General features: G+C 51.9%; 7 protein-coding genes across 7 annotated transcripts; 5 read left to right on the top strand and 2 right to left on the bottom strand.

Moving 5' to 3' along the window:
* Nucleotides 1-213: 213 nt before the first annotated feature.
* N7462_005802 (phosphatidate cytidylyltransferase) lies at nucleotides 214-1,803 on the top strand (the record flags this gene model as incomplete). Its single annotated transcript, XM_057077520.1, has 2 exons — nucleotides 214-225; nucleotides 295-1,803. 2 exons carry the CDS (start codon nucleotides 214-216, stop codon nucleotides 1,801-1,803), a joined length of 1,521 nt encoding a protein of 506 aa, XP_056933100.1.
* A 550-nt stretch (nucleotides 1,804-2,353) lies between these two features.
* N7462_005801 (histidinol-phosphate transaminase) lies at nucleotides 2,354-3,752 on the top strand (the record flags this gene model as incomplete). Its single annotated transcript, XM_057077519.1, has 3 exons — nucleotides 2,354-2,439; nucleotides 2,490-2,660; nucleotides 2,741-3,752. 3 exons carry the CDS (start codon nucleotides 2,354-2,356, stop codon nucleotides 3,750-3,752), a joined length of 1,269 nt encoding a protein of 422 aa, XP_056933099.1.
* Nucleotides 3,753-5,567: 1,815 nt separating this feature from the next.
* On the top strand, nucleotides 5,568-7,250 carry N7462_005800 (putative integral membrane protein Pth11-like; the record flags this gene model as incomplete). The annotated part of the gene is made up of 3 exons (XM_057077518.1): nucleotides 5,568-5,923; nucleotides 6,006-6,523; nucleotides 6,595-7,250. The coding sequence occupies 3 exons, from the start codon at nucleotides 5,568-5,570 to the stop codon at nucleotides 7,248-7,250; spliced, it is 1,530 nt and encodes a 509-aa protein (XP_056933098.1).
* Nucleotides 7,251-8,193: 943 nt separating this feature from the next.
* N7462_005799 (DNA-directed RNA polymerase core subunit RPB5) lies at nucleotides 8,194-9,148 on the bottom strand (the record flags this gene model as incomplete). The annotated part of the gene is made up of 3 exons (XM_057077517.1): nucleotides 8,194-8,719; nucleotides 8,863-8,945; nucleotides 9,050-9,148. 3 exons carry the CDS (start codon nucleotides 9,146-9,148, stop codon nucleotides 8,194-8,196), a joined length of 708 nt encoding a protein of 235 aa, XP_056933097.1.
* A 287-nt stretch (nucleotides 9,149-9,435) lies between these two features.
* bfr1 (putative nuclear segregation protein (Bfr1)) lies at nucleotides 9,436-11,181 on the top strand (the record flags this gene model as incomplete). Its single annotated transcript, XM_057077516.1, has 3 exons — nucleotides 9,436-9,555; nucleotides 9,725-10,888; nucleotides 10,972-11,181. 3 exons carry the CDS (start codon nucleotides 9,436-9,438, stop codon nucleotides 11,179-11,181), a joined length of 1,494 nt encoding a protein of 497 aa, XP_056933096.1.
* Nucleotides 11,182-11,926: 745 nt separating this feature from the next.
* N7462_005797 (uncharacterized protein) lies at nucleotides 11,927-12,405 on the top strand (the record flags this gene model as incomplete). Its single annotated transcript, XM_057077515.1, has 2 exons — nucleotides 11,927-11,950; nucleotides 12,061-12,405. The coding sequence occupies 2 exons, from the start codon at nucleotides 11,927-11,929 to the stop codon at nucleotides 12,403-12,405; spliced, it is 369 nt and encodes a 122-aa protein (XP_056933095.1).
* Nucleotides 12,406-13,323: 918 nt separating this feature from the next.
* On the bottom strand, nucleotides 13,324-13,941 carry N7462_005796 (uncharacterized protein; the record flags this gene model as incomplete). Its single annotated transcript, XM_057077514.1, has 1 exon — nucleotides 13,324-13,941. The coding sequence occupies one exon, from the start codon at nucleotides 13,939-13,941 to the stop codon at nucleotides 13,324-13,326; it is 618 nt and encodes a 205-aa protein (XP_056933094.1).
* Between the last annotated feature and the right edge of the window lie 2,216 nt (nucleotides 13,942-16,157).

Raw genomic sequence — 16,157 nt, 5'->3', positions numbered from 1 at the left:
ACGCGCCCCCACGTGACATCCCGTTACTAAGCTTCGGAACGACATCATCGGATCCCGAGTTGGATGACGAAGCCATCGCCAGTCTTGCCAGTTTCTCTTTCTCATAACCAGTGATTCCTGCAGAACGCTCTCCATGCTGCGGAATTTGGGCTCTCCTTGATCGATTCGCTTGAGCCCTGCGCTCCACTCCTTCCAATCGTCTCAGTCGCAGCCATGCGACCAACCGTACGAACCTGATTCCCAAAACTTTCTACTCGACAGAATATCCAAACTAATAATCACTCTTTTGTATAGATGGCAATTCCTCGGAGCGCTGGTCCTAGGGTCCTGGTTTACTCTCGGTCTAAGTCTTCACTTCTTCCCTGGTTGCCCGCCTCGGTCCGCCGTCTCTCAATTCCATCCCGTCCGACCCCCGACTCTCTTTCCCACCGATCTGCAAAGTCCAGTCTTTTGACATCCCAACTACTATACAATGTCGCCTCAATCAGATCACCTTCTTCGGCTTCTTTTTCTACTTCTTCATTACTGTCTGATGCAGACTGGGATCATAACCCGAATCTATCAATCTCCAACTTCTCCGAACTTCCGTCGAGGGATTTTGGTGTCAACCAACATATGATCATAAATCAAGAATTCAAAGAGGCTCTGCGACAGATTCTTTGGCAATTCCGAGCACCAATTCGATATGCATTTGCCTACGGATCAGGTGTTTTCACACAGACTGGCGCTGCTTCCGCCAGCTCAACACACCCGTCGGCGCCTGCTGCCATTCAAAACATGCAGCAGGGATCCGGGAAAATGATCGATTTCATATTTGGTGTCTCATATTCTCAACATTGGCATGATTTAAATCTGACTCAACATCGCGACCACTATTCTGGGCTAGGCTCACTCGGATCTTACGTGGTCTCTCAAGTCCAGGACCGATTTGGGGCCGGTGTTTACTTCAATACTCATATCACAGTCAATGGAACTTTGATCAAGTACGGTGTTGTAAATTTGGACACGCTTTGCCAAGATTTAACCCAGTGGAATACCCTATATCTCGCCGGCCGGCTCCACAAGCCCGTCAAGATCCTTCGAGACCATCCGAAGGTGCGATTGGCAAACCAAATGAACCTTTTGTCTGCGTTGCGAGTCGCACTATTGCTCCTTCCAGAACACTTCAGCGAATTCGAATTATACAGCACAATTGCAGGTATCAGCTATATGGGCGACCTGCGGATGGTGCTCCCAGCAGAGGATCCGGGCAAGGTGCGCAATATCGTGTCTGGACAGATGGCGCACTTCCGCAGACTATACGCACCGCTCATTCACAACCTCCCCAACGTCACATTCAAGGACCCGCGCTGTAGCCAGAGCGATTGGATCGATGATCCAGACGCGATCTTGGCTATGGTGCAGGACATGGATCCTGTCAAGCGTGGAAACATGGTCCGACGTCTTCCAGAATCCTTCCGACAGAAACTCTACTTCCAGTACCAGTCACGCTATGCAATCCCGCGGGCAGAGTTCAACAAGATGATGGAGGAACATCACGATTCCAATCAGGAGATTGTTCGCCGCCCTCAGGGTGGTCCTTTCGAACGCCGGATCGCTGATGATGACCACCTTCAAAAAGAGGTTTCTACGTCCATCATGAAGACCATCCGGTGGCCCAGCACTGTCCAGACCATCAAGGGGCCTCTGACTGCTGGTATTGGCAAAAGTTGGAACTACCTCAAGGAGAAACGGGAAAAGCATAAGAAGGCCAAGACTCGGTCCAAGCAATCGGCTGAGAAGGCCGAAATCAAGAAAGAATAGTCATACAGTTGATGGTAATTCTTTGGAATTACTATTCTGTAGGAAATTATGCGAGCCATTGAGAAATCGGGCATATAGGGGCGTTGTGTGGCATATGTATTACATTCATGTATCTGGCACTTGTCCATTAACAAGAATAAATATTTCATCTGATAGACTTCAACTGCTCTGACGTGCATAGTGTTGTGGAAACTTCATGGAGATATGTTAATAGTGAGGCACGCATTCAGTGCACCGCTTTGCCGGTACCAGCAAGTTCCTAATTACTTTGGGGTTTATATTAAAACCCTGGCAGATGGTCAATGAGTAAATTTTTTTTTAAAAAAAAAAAAAAAAAATTATATCTAAATAACTCTGAACCGAAATGGTTGTCTGAGTCATTCCATGTTCTCTGCACCTTTGAATTGATTGCTGGTGAGTCAACTTGAATGGGGAAGATCATTTAAGAGGAATGCTTCCGCTTTCCCTCCGATAACGTCCTCCCGCTCACCCCCACCAAGTTTTGCGTCTCAAAACCCCTTGTGCTTCCAAGACCAGCACATCCTCCACTATGGCTCAAAGGACATCACCGTTCGATTTGCAGAAATGTGCCCGCCCTAACATCTTACAATTGCAGCCTTACCGGTGCGCCAGAGAGTATGCCTCCTATATCCATCAAACGGCGCGGCCCCACGCTAATGAGTCAGTGACTACAAAGACGATGGGACGAACGTTCTCCTCGACGCAAATGAGAATGCCTATGGCCCCGGACTGGCCTTGAACAGTGAGGGTGCCTTGCAGACGCCGCAGACTGGTGGTGCGACAGGCGCATCTAAGCCTGAGATTGACTTTCTCGGCTTGAACCGATACCCTGATCCGTCAGTATCATCTCTCAGAGCAGCGCAAAATCATAGACGAATGAAAGATCGCCAATACTGACGTCAATTTGTGTCTATAGTCACCAGATCGAATTAAAGCAATTGTTCTGCAACCTTCGCAATACCCACCACCACACACAAAAGACCCTTCGCCCCGAGAATATGTTTGTCGGCGTTGGCTCGGACGAGGCGATCGATGCGCTACTCCGGTGCTTCTGTGTGCCTGGCAAGGATAAGATCCTTACCTGCCCGCCGACCTATGGAATGTATAGCGTGAGCGCACAGGTCAATGACATTGAGATTGTCAAGGTGCCGTTGGATGTGACCAATGGCTTCCATCTGCAGCCAGAGAAGGTCAACGAGGCCCTCTCAGCAGACTCGTCAATTAAGTTAGCCTATATCTGCTCGCCAGGGAACCCGACGGCCAACCTGATCCGCAAGGCGGATATCCAGAAGGTGCTAGAGCACCCGACTTGGAACGGCGTGGTGGTGGTGGACGAAGCTTATATTGACTTTGCGCACGAGGGCGCCAGCTTGGCCGAGTGGGTGACCGAGTGGCCCAACCTTGTGGTGATGCAGACGCTGAGCAAGGCCTTTGGACTGGCGGGCATCCGGCTCGGTGTGGCCTATAGCAGCCCTGAGATTGCATTGCTACTGAACAGCCTCAAGGCGCCGTACAACATCTCCAGCCCGACCAGCGCGCTGGCCACGGCTGCTCTGACGGCCCCGAACATGGCTGTCATGCGCCAATATCGCGACCAGATCGTCACTCAGCGCGACCGACTGCTCCGGGAGCTACCGCAGATCCCCGGCGTGGGCCGGTTCCTTGGCGGCCATGACTCGAACTTCTTGCTCGTGGAGATGCTCGATGCCGAGGGGCGTCCGAGCAATGTCACCGCGCTCGCGGCCTACGAGGCGATGGCCGAGAAGCGGGGGGTGGTGGTGCGTTTCCGGGGCAAGGAATATGGGTGTGAGGGCTGTCTGCGCATTACAGTGGGCACGGAGGCGGAGGTCACCAAGTTCCTGCAGGAACTGCGGACGGTGCTGGCCGGGATTCACGCCGGAGTCGGCATTCAGTCGGTTCGGGATTAAGAAGACAACGTGCCCCTACGGGACGACGCAGATAATACAACCGCAGTCGTGGTCGGCGGTCGGAGTCACAATTTAGCCGTATGCGTCTTATCTTTGGACGTTCTTCTAGAGATATACGAATGTATCTAAGCCGGGCTGGGGCCTTTGGGGCTCTTGGAGGAGGCGAGCTTCAAAACATAGACAATCAGGAACGCTTTAGAAAAAAAAGCTTCAGTGAGGCCTAGAATCATGGTGTGTCTAACTGCCTGACTGGGCGAGACCCTCGCTCTTATCTGGTTTCCACCTGGGTGGTCATTGGGGTTAGGGGCTCGCTCCACTTCGGGCTTTTTAGCCTGGCGCATTGGATCACTTGCCCCATTTAGGATCGCTCGCTGTTAAATGTACGGAGAAATTAGAAAGTATCGTCATCATTTTTTCGTTAAAGAGAAGATAAAGTTCACGAACAAAATAGAGCGATATTCAGGTATAATTCAATCTATAGTTATAGCATGCGAAGTGATTTAAAGACGCAGGGTCCATATCAAGAGAAGATCGGGGTCCTATGGAGCATTAACTCATTTGAGGATTCTCCGTCAATTAATCTCCTCAACTCGATCCTGCTCGATCCTGTTCGAGAATCCCGTTAATGTCGTTAATATCATTAATATAACCCATCATATTGATTGGGTCCCATTTGCTGATTCAGGAAATCGTGCACGTGAAAGTCGTCGATAAGAGTTGCCCATTTTGGCCGTTAGACTTCTTTGGACGTCCCACCATCGACACAACTCCCCATCACGCTGGCAAGAGCCTATAATCTATTGCGATGGCCTCGGCTCCTTGACGGACCCGGTCAACTTCCCCAGATTACTGGCCTGGTTGGGGCCGGTCTGTCTCACATTCGCGTTCGCCCCTCCCGGAGGCTTTCTGGGACGCAGGCAACGCTGATTCGTCTTCTTGCGCGGACTCTCCCTTTTCTCCTTCCCCCGGAAAGGGTGGCCAAAGCTCCCGGACTCCGGTGAGCCGTCCATGCTCCCTACACCGCAGATCGAACGAGGGTGGAGCCGGATACATCATCGCCCCGAGTGGCTGGGAAGCGCGTCAGCATGGTGATGCTCGTCTTTGAACGAGACTGCTTGTGCAGCGCTGACGCGGGTCCTTTGCAGGCTCGCGACCGAGGAACCTACCAATCCGGTCACTCCAGCGCCATTCAAATGACTCTCGAGTCTTTCGAGTCTCTCGAGTCTTTCCAGCCCATGGCCTCTTTCCCGAGCCAAAAGAGCGCCCCCAAGAGATTAGTGTGTTGGCTGTCACTGGCTCTCCGTTATCTCCCTTTGGCCCTCCCCCTTCGCCCGTACTGACTTTCATGATCCTTGCCAACCCATAGACGGTGGCTCACATTTACTTTGGTAGCCTCCGAGACTGACCGACACGCGATTTTCTCATTTTTTTTCTTCTTTTCCTCCGGGTGATATCTGGCGAGCATTCAACCTAGAACGCGGAAGTTGGGGGGCTGTTATCTACCATCTATCGTCTGGATTATTATCATTAAATCATTGACCACTACTTCGTATTGCACTTATCTTTACTACTCGCCGCCTCCTCACTTTCCTGCTCCCTCTCCCATTTTGCCTGCCTTGCAACGATTCTCCATCCTGAACTCCTCCCGATCGGCAGCTGCTCACCTCCTCACACTTTGTCCCAAGACCCTCACGTGCGACATGTAAACGACAACGTTCGTCGCATCGCCGCATCCTCCCTCCTTAAATCTCCTAGGACTGCAAGGACAACGACAAGTGCAAAGCCCCTCTTCGGAGGGGGTCAAGCGTGGATCCAATGGAAATCGCCCCGTTAGCCGCGCGAGGCCTCTACCCCCAGGTACCTCCAGAATATGAATCGCGCCAGGAGATCAATCCGACCCTGATGATGAGCTGGTGGGCCACGGGCTTCTCACTAGCTATCATCGTCGTACGCCTATGCGGTCGCTATGTGCGCATCGAGCGCTTCTTCCCCGAGGACAAGATCATGATGCTCAGTGTCATCCCACTGACCATCCGCATGGTGCTGGTTCACTTTGTGCTAGCTTATGGCACCAATAATGTCCAAACCGCCGGGTTGACAAGTTACGAGATCGAGAAACGGGCGATTGGTAGCAAGCTGGTCCTGGCATCCCGGATCTTCTACGCCATATTGTAAGATTGGTTCTAATCCCAACCTTATGTCACTAGATGCCTTGAAAGTCGTATACTGACCCATCATTCTCTGGGATGACAGTATCTGGACGGCCAAACTGACCGTCTGTGAATTCCTCAAGCGAGTTACGGGTGTGGTCTGGCGCCGCTCCGTCGCCATTTTCTTACGCTTCATCCATTTCTTCTTGATCTCGACCCTGGTAGCTGTGGTCATCGCGACGCTGGCGGAGTGCCAGCCCTTCGATCACTACTGGCAGGTCATCCCAGACCCTGGACCTAGATGTCGAAGCGGTTATGCACAGCTCATTACAATGGGAACTTGCGACGTCATTACAGATCTCCTACTCATTGCTTTCCCGGTACCAATTATACTCTTGGCCCAGATGCCCTTAAAGCGCAAGTTAGCACTCGTCTTTCTGTTTTGTCTGTCACTGGTCCTGGTCGGCATCACTTGTTATCGTGTACCATCAGTGATCGAGCGACGTGGTAACCAACCTTACCGATCTCTCATTGCCTCTTTAGAGATTCTCGCGGCAACGGCTGTTTCCAATGCCGTCGTCATCGGCTCCTTTGTCCGTGACCGGGGGTCAAAAAGCTCAAGTACAAGCGAGCTCAAGGCTCGGCATCTGTGACCGAGAGCATGGACAACAGCTATGTGCGTCGAAACACAGTAATGAAGCATCAATGGGGCAGTGACTCCGACCTCGCCGCAGATATGGGCATCCGACTGGACCCCAAGCTTCACTCCTCTACGCCTGGAGCTGGCATACCGATACCTGCTCCTCCTGTGCCCCTTCTTGTTGCACAGACCGGTGCCCTGGACCGAAACTGGACCTTTCACCAAGGCCGGCCTTCGGAAGACGACCGCATATCTGCAGCAGATAGTCTTGACATCAAAGTCAGTCCACGCGAGTATATCCCAACGAATAAGTCCCCTCGTGATCAGCAGTCTTCCTCTCCATCGCCTCTCTCCTCCGACGCTGTCCCCTTTTTCGATGTGGGTGGCTTGCTCGATCAAGAGCAGCCTCAATCTAATGACCTACACACCCGTCCTCATCCTGTCGTTGTAACGCCCTCATCCGACGACTCTCCCGAAATCCACCGGCCTCGCCGCGGGAGCAGAGCATTCCTCGAAGATATTGGTGTTCTTGCTCCTCGCTCTCCGCCAGGACGTTTCTCGTCACCACCTGCGCCCATCAGCGAGACAGCTGCCCAGCTATCTCATACCCTTCCACCCTACCGAGCTTCTCCGGATACCTCAATTGACGTAGACATAGAACTTCAGGATGTCGGTGGGCTTTTATCAAGGCGCAATCCTGACGCCTAGGTTCTCATGTGTTATGATTTTGTTTTTGTTTTCCCAGGAGCTTGGAGGAGTTGGACTCTACTTCGCCGTGAATCGCCAGATCTGCACATACTCATGCCCTATACCCAATTGTTTTCATGAATCTGTATTTGCCTCCATTTACGGTGTTCCAAGGCCGGCGTTGAGGACACCTTGTTTTACCACCACGGAGGCCCATATGTTGACATTACACGGAATGCACGTCCCCCTTATTATATATTGTATACCAGCCCGACCCATGAAACGAATATACGATAATTACATCCATCTTGTTTCTAATAAAATGGCTTTTTTTGGACCAAACCATCCCCGACCGTTCTCCCAGACATCTTTATGACCCAAACCCAGACAAAGTGGGCACTCCCATCTACTCGCGCACATCCCATAAGTAAAGACATCCAATGTATTAGTCTAGATTGATCAAAAACTACAACGGACGTTACTATGTAAAAATGCAGATCAGAGATCAGAAACCACCCCCTGCTCCCCGTAGATGTTGGAGAAACTTCGCCTGTACGCCATGCTGCCCATAATACAAGGGGTCCGACTTTTTTGTTGTTTGAGTATGTGGTGCATGAAACCTCCGTGTCCTTCTACTTTGGTATCATCTGGCGCAGCCGCGGGCTTCCCTTGATATATGTTCTCATTCCACAGCCGGCACATAGAGATCGACGGATAAGACAGGCGGGTCGTTGCAGCTGCGAGAAAGAACCGGGTCGGAGAGGATGTCATGCGCAATTGGGTATGAGTTCTCATTTCCTCTCGATGGTTCGCGCGTGAGAGGAAAGGGCTTTGATTTATATTTTCAAATCCCTTCGTGCGCAAGAGAGGAAAGCAAGAACAAAAGACAAGAAATATCAATGCGAGAGTGGGCTCCATTTGGAGCAACATTCTCACTTGAGCTTAAGAGAAAAGTTTCCCCTTTTTAGATCACCCATCGGTAGCTGGCATACCGACCCGCGGTCTCACTCTTGCGAATGATCTTCACCACCTGACCTCGGCGGAGACCGAGATAGCGGGCAACCGGATCCATGACCTGCATACGGGGCAGCTGCGATTCCTTCAAGCGGTACCGCTCCAGCAGACGGGCCTTCTCCTCTGGACTGAGCAGGACGTGCTTGGGGACAAGCTCGTGGCGCGTGATGTTGACTAGCAAATCCTGCTCCTGGAAGTGCTCACAGAAGCGGCCGGGCAAGCTGTTGAGCATGCGCACCGCGGCCGAGGACATAGGGATCTGGGTGATGAAGATACCCGAGTGAAAGTTGCTCTCATCGACGATGTGGTTGAACTCGCGCACATGCTTGGCGCCGAGGGAGGTCTCTACCGCGCAGAAGTCGACATAGATGGTGCCGCAGTCGGGCTGGGGGTTCGGGTTGGATTTGCTGGGAAGTGCGGTGTACTTTTCTTTCATGAGCTCGGTGGGGCGGGCTTGGATTTTCATCTTCGTGCGGCTGCGGCAGAGAATGGAGATGTTAGCTGAGATGAATGGATAGTTGATAGCCCTTGCTTTTTCTTTTTCTTGCACATTCATGGTTCGTGGCTTTCTCTTGGTCCATCTATGAGGTCCAAGAGCTGGGGAGAGGAAAGCGCATACTCAGGGTACCCCATCGCGTCCGCGTATTTCTGTTTGAACTCCTCGAGAGAGATTTGCAACTCTTCGTCTGAAACTTCGTAGCCCTATTGATCCATTGAGAAGCATGATCAGTATTCGGTCGGTACGGAGCAGATTGACTCGTCAAACGGGAAAGAGCCGGATGCTCGGGGGTACATGAGAAACTCACTCGGTCTGAGAGCATCTCATAGACTGTCCTCCAAGTGCGCCAGAGGCGGGTTAGCTCCTTGCCAGCCTCATCGCTGCTGGTGGAGTATTCGCCATCCATGATCGATCGAAGGCGAAGAATAGACTGTGTGCAGAAAAAGAAAGAGTGAGCGCTAAAAAAAACGGCGGATGCACGGAGAGGATCCGGTGGAAGATAAGGTGAAGTCGAAAAATCGGCGGGAACTTTCTGCCAGGCGACGGCCGTACTTAGTAAAGCGGAGAAACTGACCGAACCATTTTAATTATTCGAAACGTTTCCCCTTTCCCCTCGTGGGCACCTTTTTTCTTCCCTTGTTTCCCCGAGAACTTATCTTTCCCTCTTTTTCCCCCTCGCTGCCTCAGACTACAATGGCCGCTCCTGCTTCTGTTGCGGAGCCCCGGGTTAAGCCCACCAAGCCCGATGAGGAGGCCTACAAGGCCAGTCTCGCCCAGGCCGAGGAGGAGCACACCGCGGCCCAAAAGAAGTTGGTATGATTTGCTTTGGTTCCAATTGATTTCTTTAATTTGGGCTACGTTTGAATGAATCTCTGGGGCCATCGTTCTGGTCACTTGAGACCCGGGGCGACGTTTCCCTATGTGCCTACCCACATGTGTCATTTCCGTATGAAGCCAATCGCTGACATGCGCAAACGACTAGAATGAAATCAAGGCCAAGTTGGACAACGCTAAGCCTAGCAATGAGGACTCGCCGATAGTCCAGAAGCAGAAGGAACTCCGCGCTGAACTCTCCGCCATCCGCGCCAAACAGTCGGGCTTCAAGTCTTCCCGGTCTAGCACTCAAGAGAAGATCAACGCTCTGGATGCAACCCTGAAGTCCCGCATTGCGGAACAGAACAATTCGCGCGGTAAGATGTCGTTCAAGAATGTCGAGGAGATCGACCGTGAGATCGCTCGCCTTGAAAGCCAGGTTGACTCCGGCACCCTGCGATTGGTGGATGAACGCAAGGCTCTCTCGGATGTTTCCAACCTGCGCAAGCAGCGCAAGGGCTTTGCTGGTCTCGACGAGGCTCAGAAGGGAATTGATGAGCTGAAGGCGCAGATTTCCGAACTCCGCAAGACCCTGGACAACCCTGAGGCCAAAGCCCTGAGCGACAAGTACGCCGAGATCCAACAGGAGCTGGACGCCATCAAGGCCGAACAGGACAGCGTCTTCAAGAACCTGAACGCTCTGCGTGACGAGCGCACCAAGCTTCGCAATGACCAGCAGCAGAAGTATACCGCCATCCGGACAATCAAGGACGACTACTTCAAGGCCCGCCGCGCCTACAAGGAGCATGAGGATGAGATGTGGCGCCTCCGCCGTGACCGCCAGAAGGCCGAGCGTGAGGCCTTTGAGCGTGAGAAGCGTAAGAAGGTGGCTGACAAGAAGCTGGAGGAGGCTTCTCGTCTTGCCTACACGGACGAGATCCTGACCGCTCAGGGTCTGATCCGCCACTTCGACCCTGCCTACGACTTCGCTACTCTCGGTCTGGATGATAAGAAGGATGAGGCCAGCAACTTCCGCGCCGGCGTTGGCCGTACCGTTGACGACTCGGGCCTGAAGGGCATGAAGGTCATCCGCAAGGAGGACCGCGATGACGACTACTTTGCCGGCACTGGTGGCAAGAAGGGTAAGAAGGGCAAGAAAGGTGGTGCCGCTTCGGAGGCCGGCAAGTTCAACATGAATGTTGGTATCATCGAGGACTTTGCCAAGGTGAAGATCGACCCGCCCATGAATCAGTCCGATGTGTCGGCCGCTGTGGAGAAGCTGGCTGCGAAGATCACCGAGTGGAAGAAGAACCAGGCCAGCAAGACCGAAGAGGTGAGTTCCCGTCTTGTGTTCGGTGGAAATCCAACGATTCCCCGATTCTTGGAGACGTGATTGGTATCTAACCCCATGCACAGAACATTAAGAAGGCCAAGGAGGAGATTGAACGCCTGGAGGAGGAGGAGGCAAAGGTTGCCCAGTCCAACGGCCGCAGCACCGATGCTGCGAAGAAGCCCGCTCAGGCGAATGGCGCCCCTACTGCCGAGGCCGAGCTGAAGCAGGAGAATGACGCGGTGGCCGATGCCGAGGAGGAGCTGCAAAAGGCCTCGCTGGAGGAGAAGGAGTAAATTCCGCCTCGGGACTTGGCTGGGAGGTTTGGTCTCTAGTCTTTACACCTTTTTCCTGACGTCCCTTTCGTATATGCCCTGCCGTCTAGCATTGTGTCTAGCATATCCCCCTTTTGTTTCCTCTTTTGGCCCATATTGCATTATAGCCCGCATTTCATCCGGGACCAGCGTCCGTTCTTCCCCAAAAGTCAGGAATGATGTCTCTATTCCGGCCTCGCTATTCATCGTATCTTCCATATTGTGTTTTAGTGTACCAAATGCCGACTTTGCCGTCGTTGCCGTGCTTGTTCGCCTCCCGGTTCTCCCATGATCTCTTGTAGTGTGTCGTTCGGAGAAGACCGAGTCATGGAGACTTGCCTTCTCCGGCATAACTTGCCCGCGTTTGCCCTATGTTGGCGCTGCCGGGCCACTCAGAGCGTTCGCTGGGCTGCTCCACGTCAACCGGTCACCTGATGAGTCATCCATCTGCGCCCCGGAACTTCCACTGCGCCACGCTCCACTTCGTTGCAAGTCGATCCCACTTCTCGATCGTCCAAGCGCCTTTTCTCTCTGCCTAGATCTCCCAACAAGTCTTCCCAACCTTGGCTGTGCCTCTCCTCTTTTGCTCCCTATTAATCCCCTCGTTCACCTCGACCAGCTCGCACTGCCCGATCTCTCATACTCTCACTTTCTGCCCTATCCACGCCCTCCGCGATCCTTCACGACTGACAGCGGCTCCACCCTCTGAATAGCTTCATCTTAGAAGATGTCATACAACTACAATAAACCCGTACGTATCCCCCTCCCTCCCTCTCCCTCAATCTGGTCCTCTACCACCGGCATTTCGTTTCACACTCTCTTTCTCTCTCTGTGGTACTCTATCTAATAGCTTCTCCATAGACAAGCCCTCCTCCCTCCTACCCAGCTCCCGTCTACGACTCAGGCGCTTACCAGCAGCCGCCTCCCCAGCCCGGTGCTGCCAACGACTACTACTCCCAAGGCCCTCAGCAAAATTACTATCCACCGCAGCAGCAGCAGCAGGGCTACGGACCTCCCGACCAAGGCTACTACGGCCAGCCCCCTCAGGGCGGGATGTACTACCAGGACCAGAATTACCCCCCGCAGCAGGGATACTACGATGACGACCGAGGCGCCGGCCGCGGCGGCGGCTCAAATGCCGGAGGCATCTGTGCTGGTATCATGGCTGCGATGGCCTGCTGCTGCTGTTTGGATGTCCTGTTCTAAAAATCAAAAGGGAGCAGGCGAGGACTGGTGAATCGCATTAGTCACCCGCCCAGGCCGAGACTTGGCGAAGTGCGCGGCTTTTTTCTCTCTTGCCCAGACGTCGTGCGAGAACGACGCGTATGTCTTTGGAGATACGACCTCATGGACTCCAAAACCACCCCCTAAGTCAACGGCTGGCATGCTTGAAATGAAGCTTTGCATGCAGGACCTATTTTGTTCATGTCTTCTTTTAATTCTGTTTTGCGGGGGAGGATCGGCGTTTAAATTTTGTTTCGAGGGTCAAGCTTGGAAATTTGAGCTCCAGGAGAGCTGGGGCCTGGCTTTGGGATTTGGGGTCTTGATGAGTTTTCTTTTCTTCTTCTTTTTCCTCTTCTTCTCTTCCTCTACCCTTTCTCTCTTTATTTTTCTTATTTTCATTTGCTGTGCAGACGTTCCGATGACTTTTTGGGCGAGGTTGAAAGGATGATATCCTCACTCGTACATATCTTTGATATTTTGTTATCACCGGCGCAAACCCCTAGACCAGGACGAGGCGTTGGGGGGCAAAGGACCCTAGGCTGCATCCCTATCTGCATAATCCATTCTCTTATTTTCCCTACCTAATTTCGGGTTGTCTGACAGGAGAAATATGGCTTTTCTTAAATATTTGAGACGTGTTGATATTCATGTTCAGATTGTAGAAAACGGTATAAACGGTGCATTTCTGGGCGCTATATATTGACAAACTTCACTTTGGGGCATAGCAGATCATGCGCAGAACACATGGAGAATTGGCAAATGTGGAGGGAGAACGAGGAGGGAGATAGAGAGAGAGGAAAGAAAAAAAAAACAAAGGGTATCGCAAATGCACAGGACAAACCATCAAGTCCTCCCCGCCCACCAGGGCTGCACCCACCGCTCCTAACGAACCCCGCGAAATCAGTAATGACTACCTCCATATGAGCTCCCACCACCGCCATATTCCCGAGGATCGACCGTGCGGTAGCCCCGTCCTGATCGATGGCTGCCGCCCCGGCGCGGCGGGACAGTTGATACCGCAGATGATTCCTCCTCGATGACCTCCACCACGTCGCGACTGTCCGTTGTCTCGGTGCCCGTCGTCGACTCCTCCACGATGATCCGGTCGCCACGCGACCCTGGCCGGCGATAGCTGGGGCGACGCCTGTAGTCGGGCTCCTCGACGACCTCGATCATGTCGCTACGACGCCGCGACGGCGTGCGCCGACTGCGCACGACTACTTCCTCGTCGATCTCGGAGCGGGAGCTACCGCGGGCCATACCCCCTGGGTTCAGGGCGAGGAAGGTCAGATAGAGGATGATCACGACACCGCCGACGGTGCCGAGGACAATGCCGGCGACGGTGCCAGGTGCGGGGCCAGAGTTGAGATGCCCGTATGTGGAGGGAATGGAGACGGTTGTGTATCGCTTTTCGAGGTGCGAGTGAAGGAGGATGTTGTGGTTTTCGAAGCTGGAAGGGTCATTTGGTGCGATAGGGGTGGTGTTGAAGTCTTCCTCTCCGAAAGGGAGAGCGTCCATGATTGCTGGGTCTGGATTATGGTTTGGACGGCCACCGTGAGGGTGGTGTGTTGTGGTGTTTGGCGACGCTCTGACTGCAGGTAGAGTTGTGCAGACTTTGGAGGCTGAGTAACAAGGACTGGGCTGAATGTTTTGGTGGGACGATGATGTTGTACAATTCACGAATTGACTCGATATGCGGCTGTGAAGAGAGGAAGAAGGAGATTAGCCGGGTTGGTGATCGAAATCGAAGGCTGGTTAAGCGGTGGCTGGGGATCTGCGGAGGTGGAGCCGTGGTGTTTGCGGGCGGACTGGATCGGAATCATTTGAGATAACGACCGAGTCTTTCTATCTCTCCCTCAGCCCCAAGCTTTGATAGATGCCACTAGCTAAAATGACAGAAATTCGAGCATTTCATATGAAAAATACAAATTCGGTGTATGGGGCCCATCCTGCTTTGTTCTTGAACCGTTATCACCCCCTAGGCCAGAACGCAGGATCAATATAGAAAACAATAAAGTAGTTAGAACTTTGATTTGCGATCCCTCGTAATGAGTGTCCTATTACTAAGTGCCTGTACTGTTCACTTATCTGTATTCGATATTATGCCCTCGAATGATTTCTAGCTTTCTCAACGGGCAGCGTAGAAGAGGGTCAGGCGGGGCGGGCCCGCCCCGCTCAGAGAGATCGACTCTATGTGATTAATTACTTCTATAGGGGTTTCATTGGCTAGAAACTCATAACTACGAAGTATATATCCCACTATCTAGCATTGTTGAAGAAGTGTATTCCGGTTTGTTGTTTTGTGACAATATAGCCTTTTAATCCGAAATGGGTTCAAATACGTAGGTATAAAATCAATAAGCAAATTCTTTTTTCGTTTTTCGTGGAGACATTCTCTTTATGACCCATGCAAAAATACCATAGTGCCAAAGCTATCAAATTCGAAATTAATCGTTCAATCCTGTGCTGATGTCGTTGTGGCCGCGTTCAGCTATGCTTTGAGACACTTGGCTACCGAGTCTGACCTCCAAAAAATATGAATAGGAAGTGCGACATTTCAAGTTCCAGGCTGAGACAAGCCAAATAACCTGTAGCCCATAATCTCAAGCTGTGCGTAGATATGGGAGGATGTAAGCGCGAAAGGGACATTCAGTAATGAAATCTCAACCCAATCACTAAACGGCAATCCGGTCATCGTCGGTACAAAGGAGTGAATATTGGGCTGTGATGTTCAGGCGTAGGCTCCTAAGAAACAGGAAAGGACATCGCCTTGGTTATATGATGAACGGCATCCAGGAGTCAAAAAAGTGATATTACAAAAATGCATGCTGAGGGTAATCAGCTTTACTTTTTATTGGAGGACCATTTTATGCTGAGCATGTGCTTTTCGAAGAATGGAATTGTGCCATATGGCTACAAAGTACGCTATGAGGGCACCGATTCCAACTAATTATTGGTTATCCTCCCCGTCTCTGAACAGCTAGTTTAATCGTATTGGCAGCTTACTTAGAACCAACACCAGTCCTGCTAATTCATTCTCTATTTATTTGAATGTGCGTTGGAGTTTGGAATGCTGCTGATATCTCTAAGTATAATACAAGTATATCTTCAAGTATCAAGGGATAGGCATCCAACAAAAGGAGACAATTCCTCATTCGAGTGCCGTATATGTGCAGGAAGCAAGAAGACTGGGTCCCCTGAAAAGTAGTACCTGTAGACGTCAGAAAGAAACAGCATTGGAGTCAGAAGAACTGCCAAACAAGAAGCCGTCATTTTGCTGCGAAAGCCAGAGGATTCATAGTCCGGATGATGCAGGCCGATGGGGAGAAATCTACTCATACAATTGAATACAATACGAAGCTGAATCAATAAGATGGAAAATATTTTGACGAGATCTCACCTTATTGCCGACAATTTGGAAGCTTCGATTAGGGTTCGGAGCGCACTCGGCGACCTCCGCGCACGGCCATCCAATTTTAATGGAACTGAAGCAAATGCCCAGGCCGCGCGGGCTAACCGGGGAAGGCAGGAACAGGCAGGGCGACGACTTGAACCCACCCGGGCTTAACTGGCTGGTCCGGCTTAACCAAATCCATCGTTTCACCCGCCCAACTAAGACCTTTTCAGACCATTTTAGACTATTTGGAACCAAGAGAGCGTAAGCCTCCTCTAGGTCCACGACAAATCGTACCCGCCCGGCGACGGCGACACCAGGCATGATAAGCACGTCAAAA

This window comes from Penicillium macrosclerotiorum, assembly GCF_028827735.1.
Source record: "Penicillium macrosclerotiorum strain IBT 26536 chromosome Unknown utg000006l_segment0_segment0, whole genome shotgun sequence".
NCBI classification, from domain to species: Eukaryota; Fungi; Ascomycota; class Eurotiomycetes; order Eurotiales; family Aspergillaceae; genus Penicillium; species Penicillium macrosclerotiorum.
The sequence above is the reverse complement of the archived record's forward strand: the minus strand, read 5'-3'. Positions and strand labels throughout refer to the sequence as shown.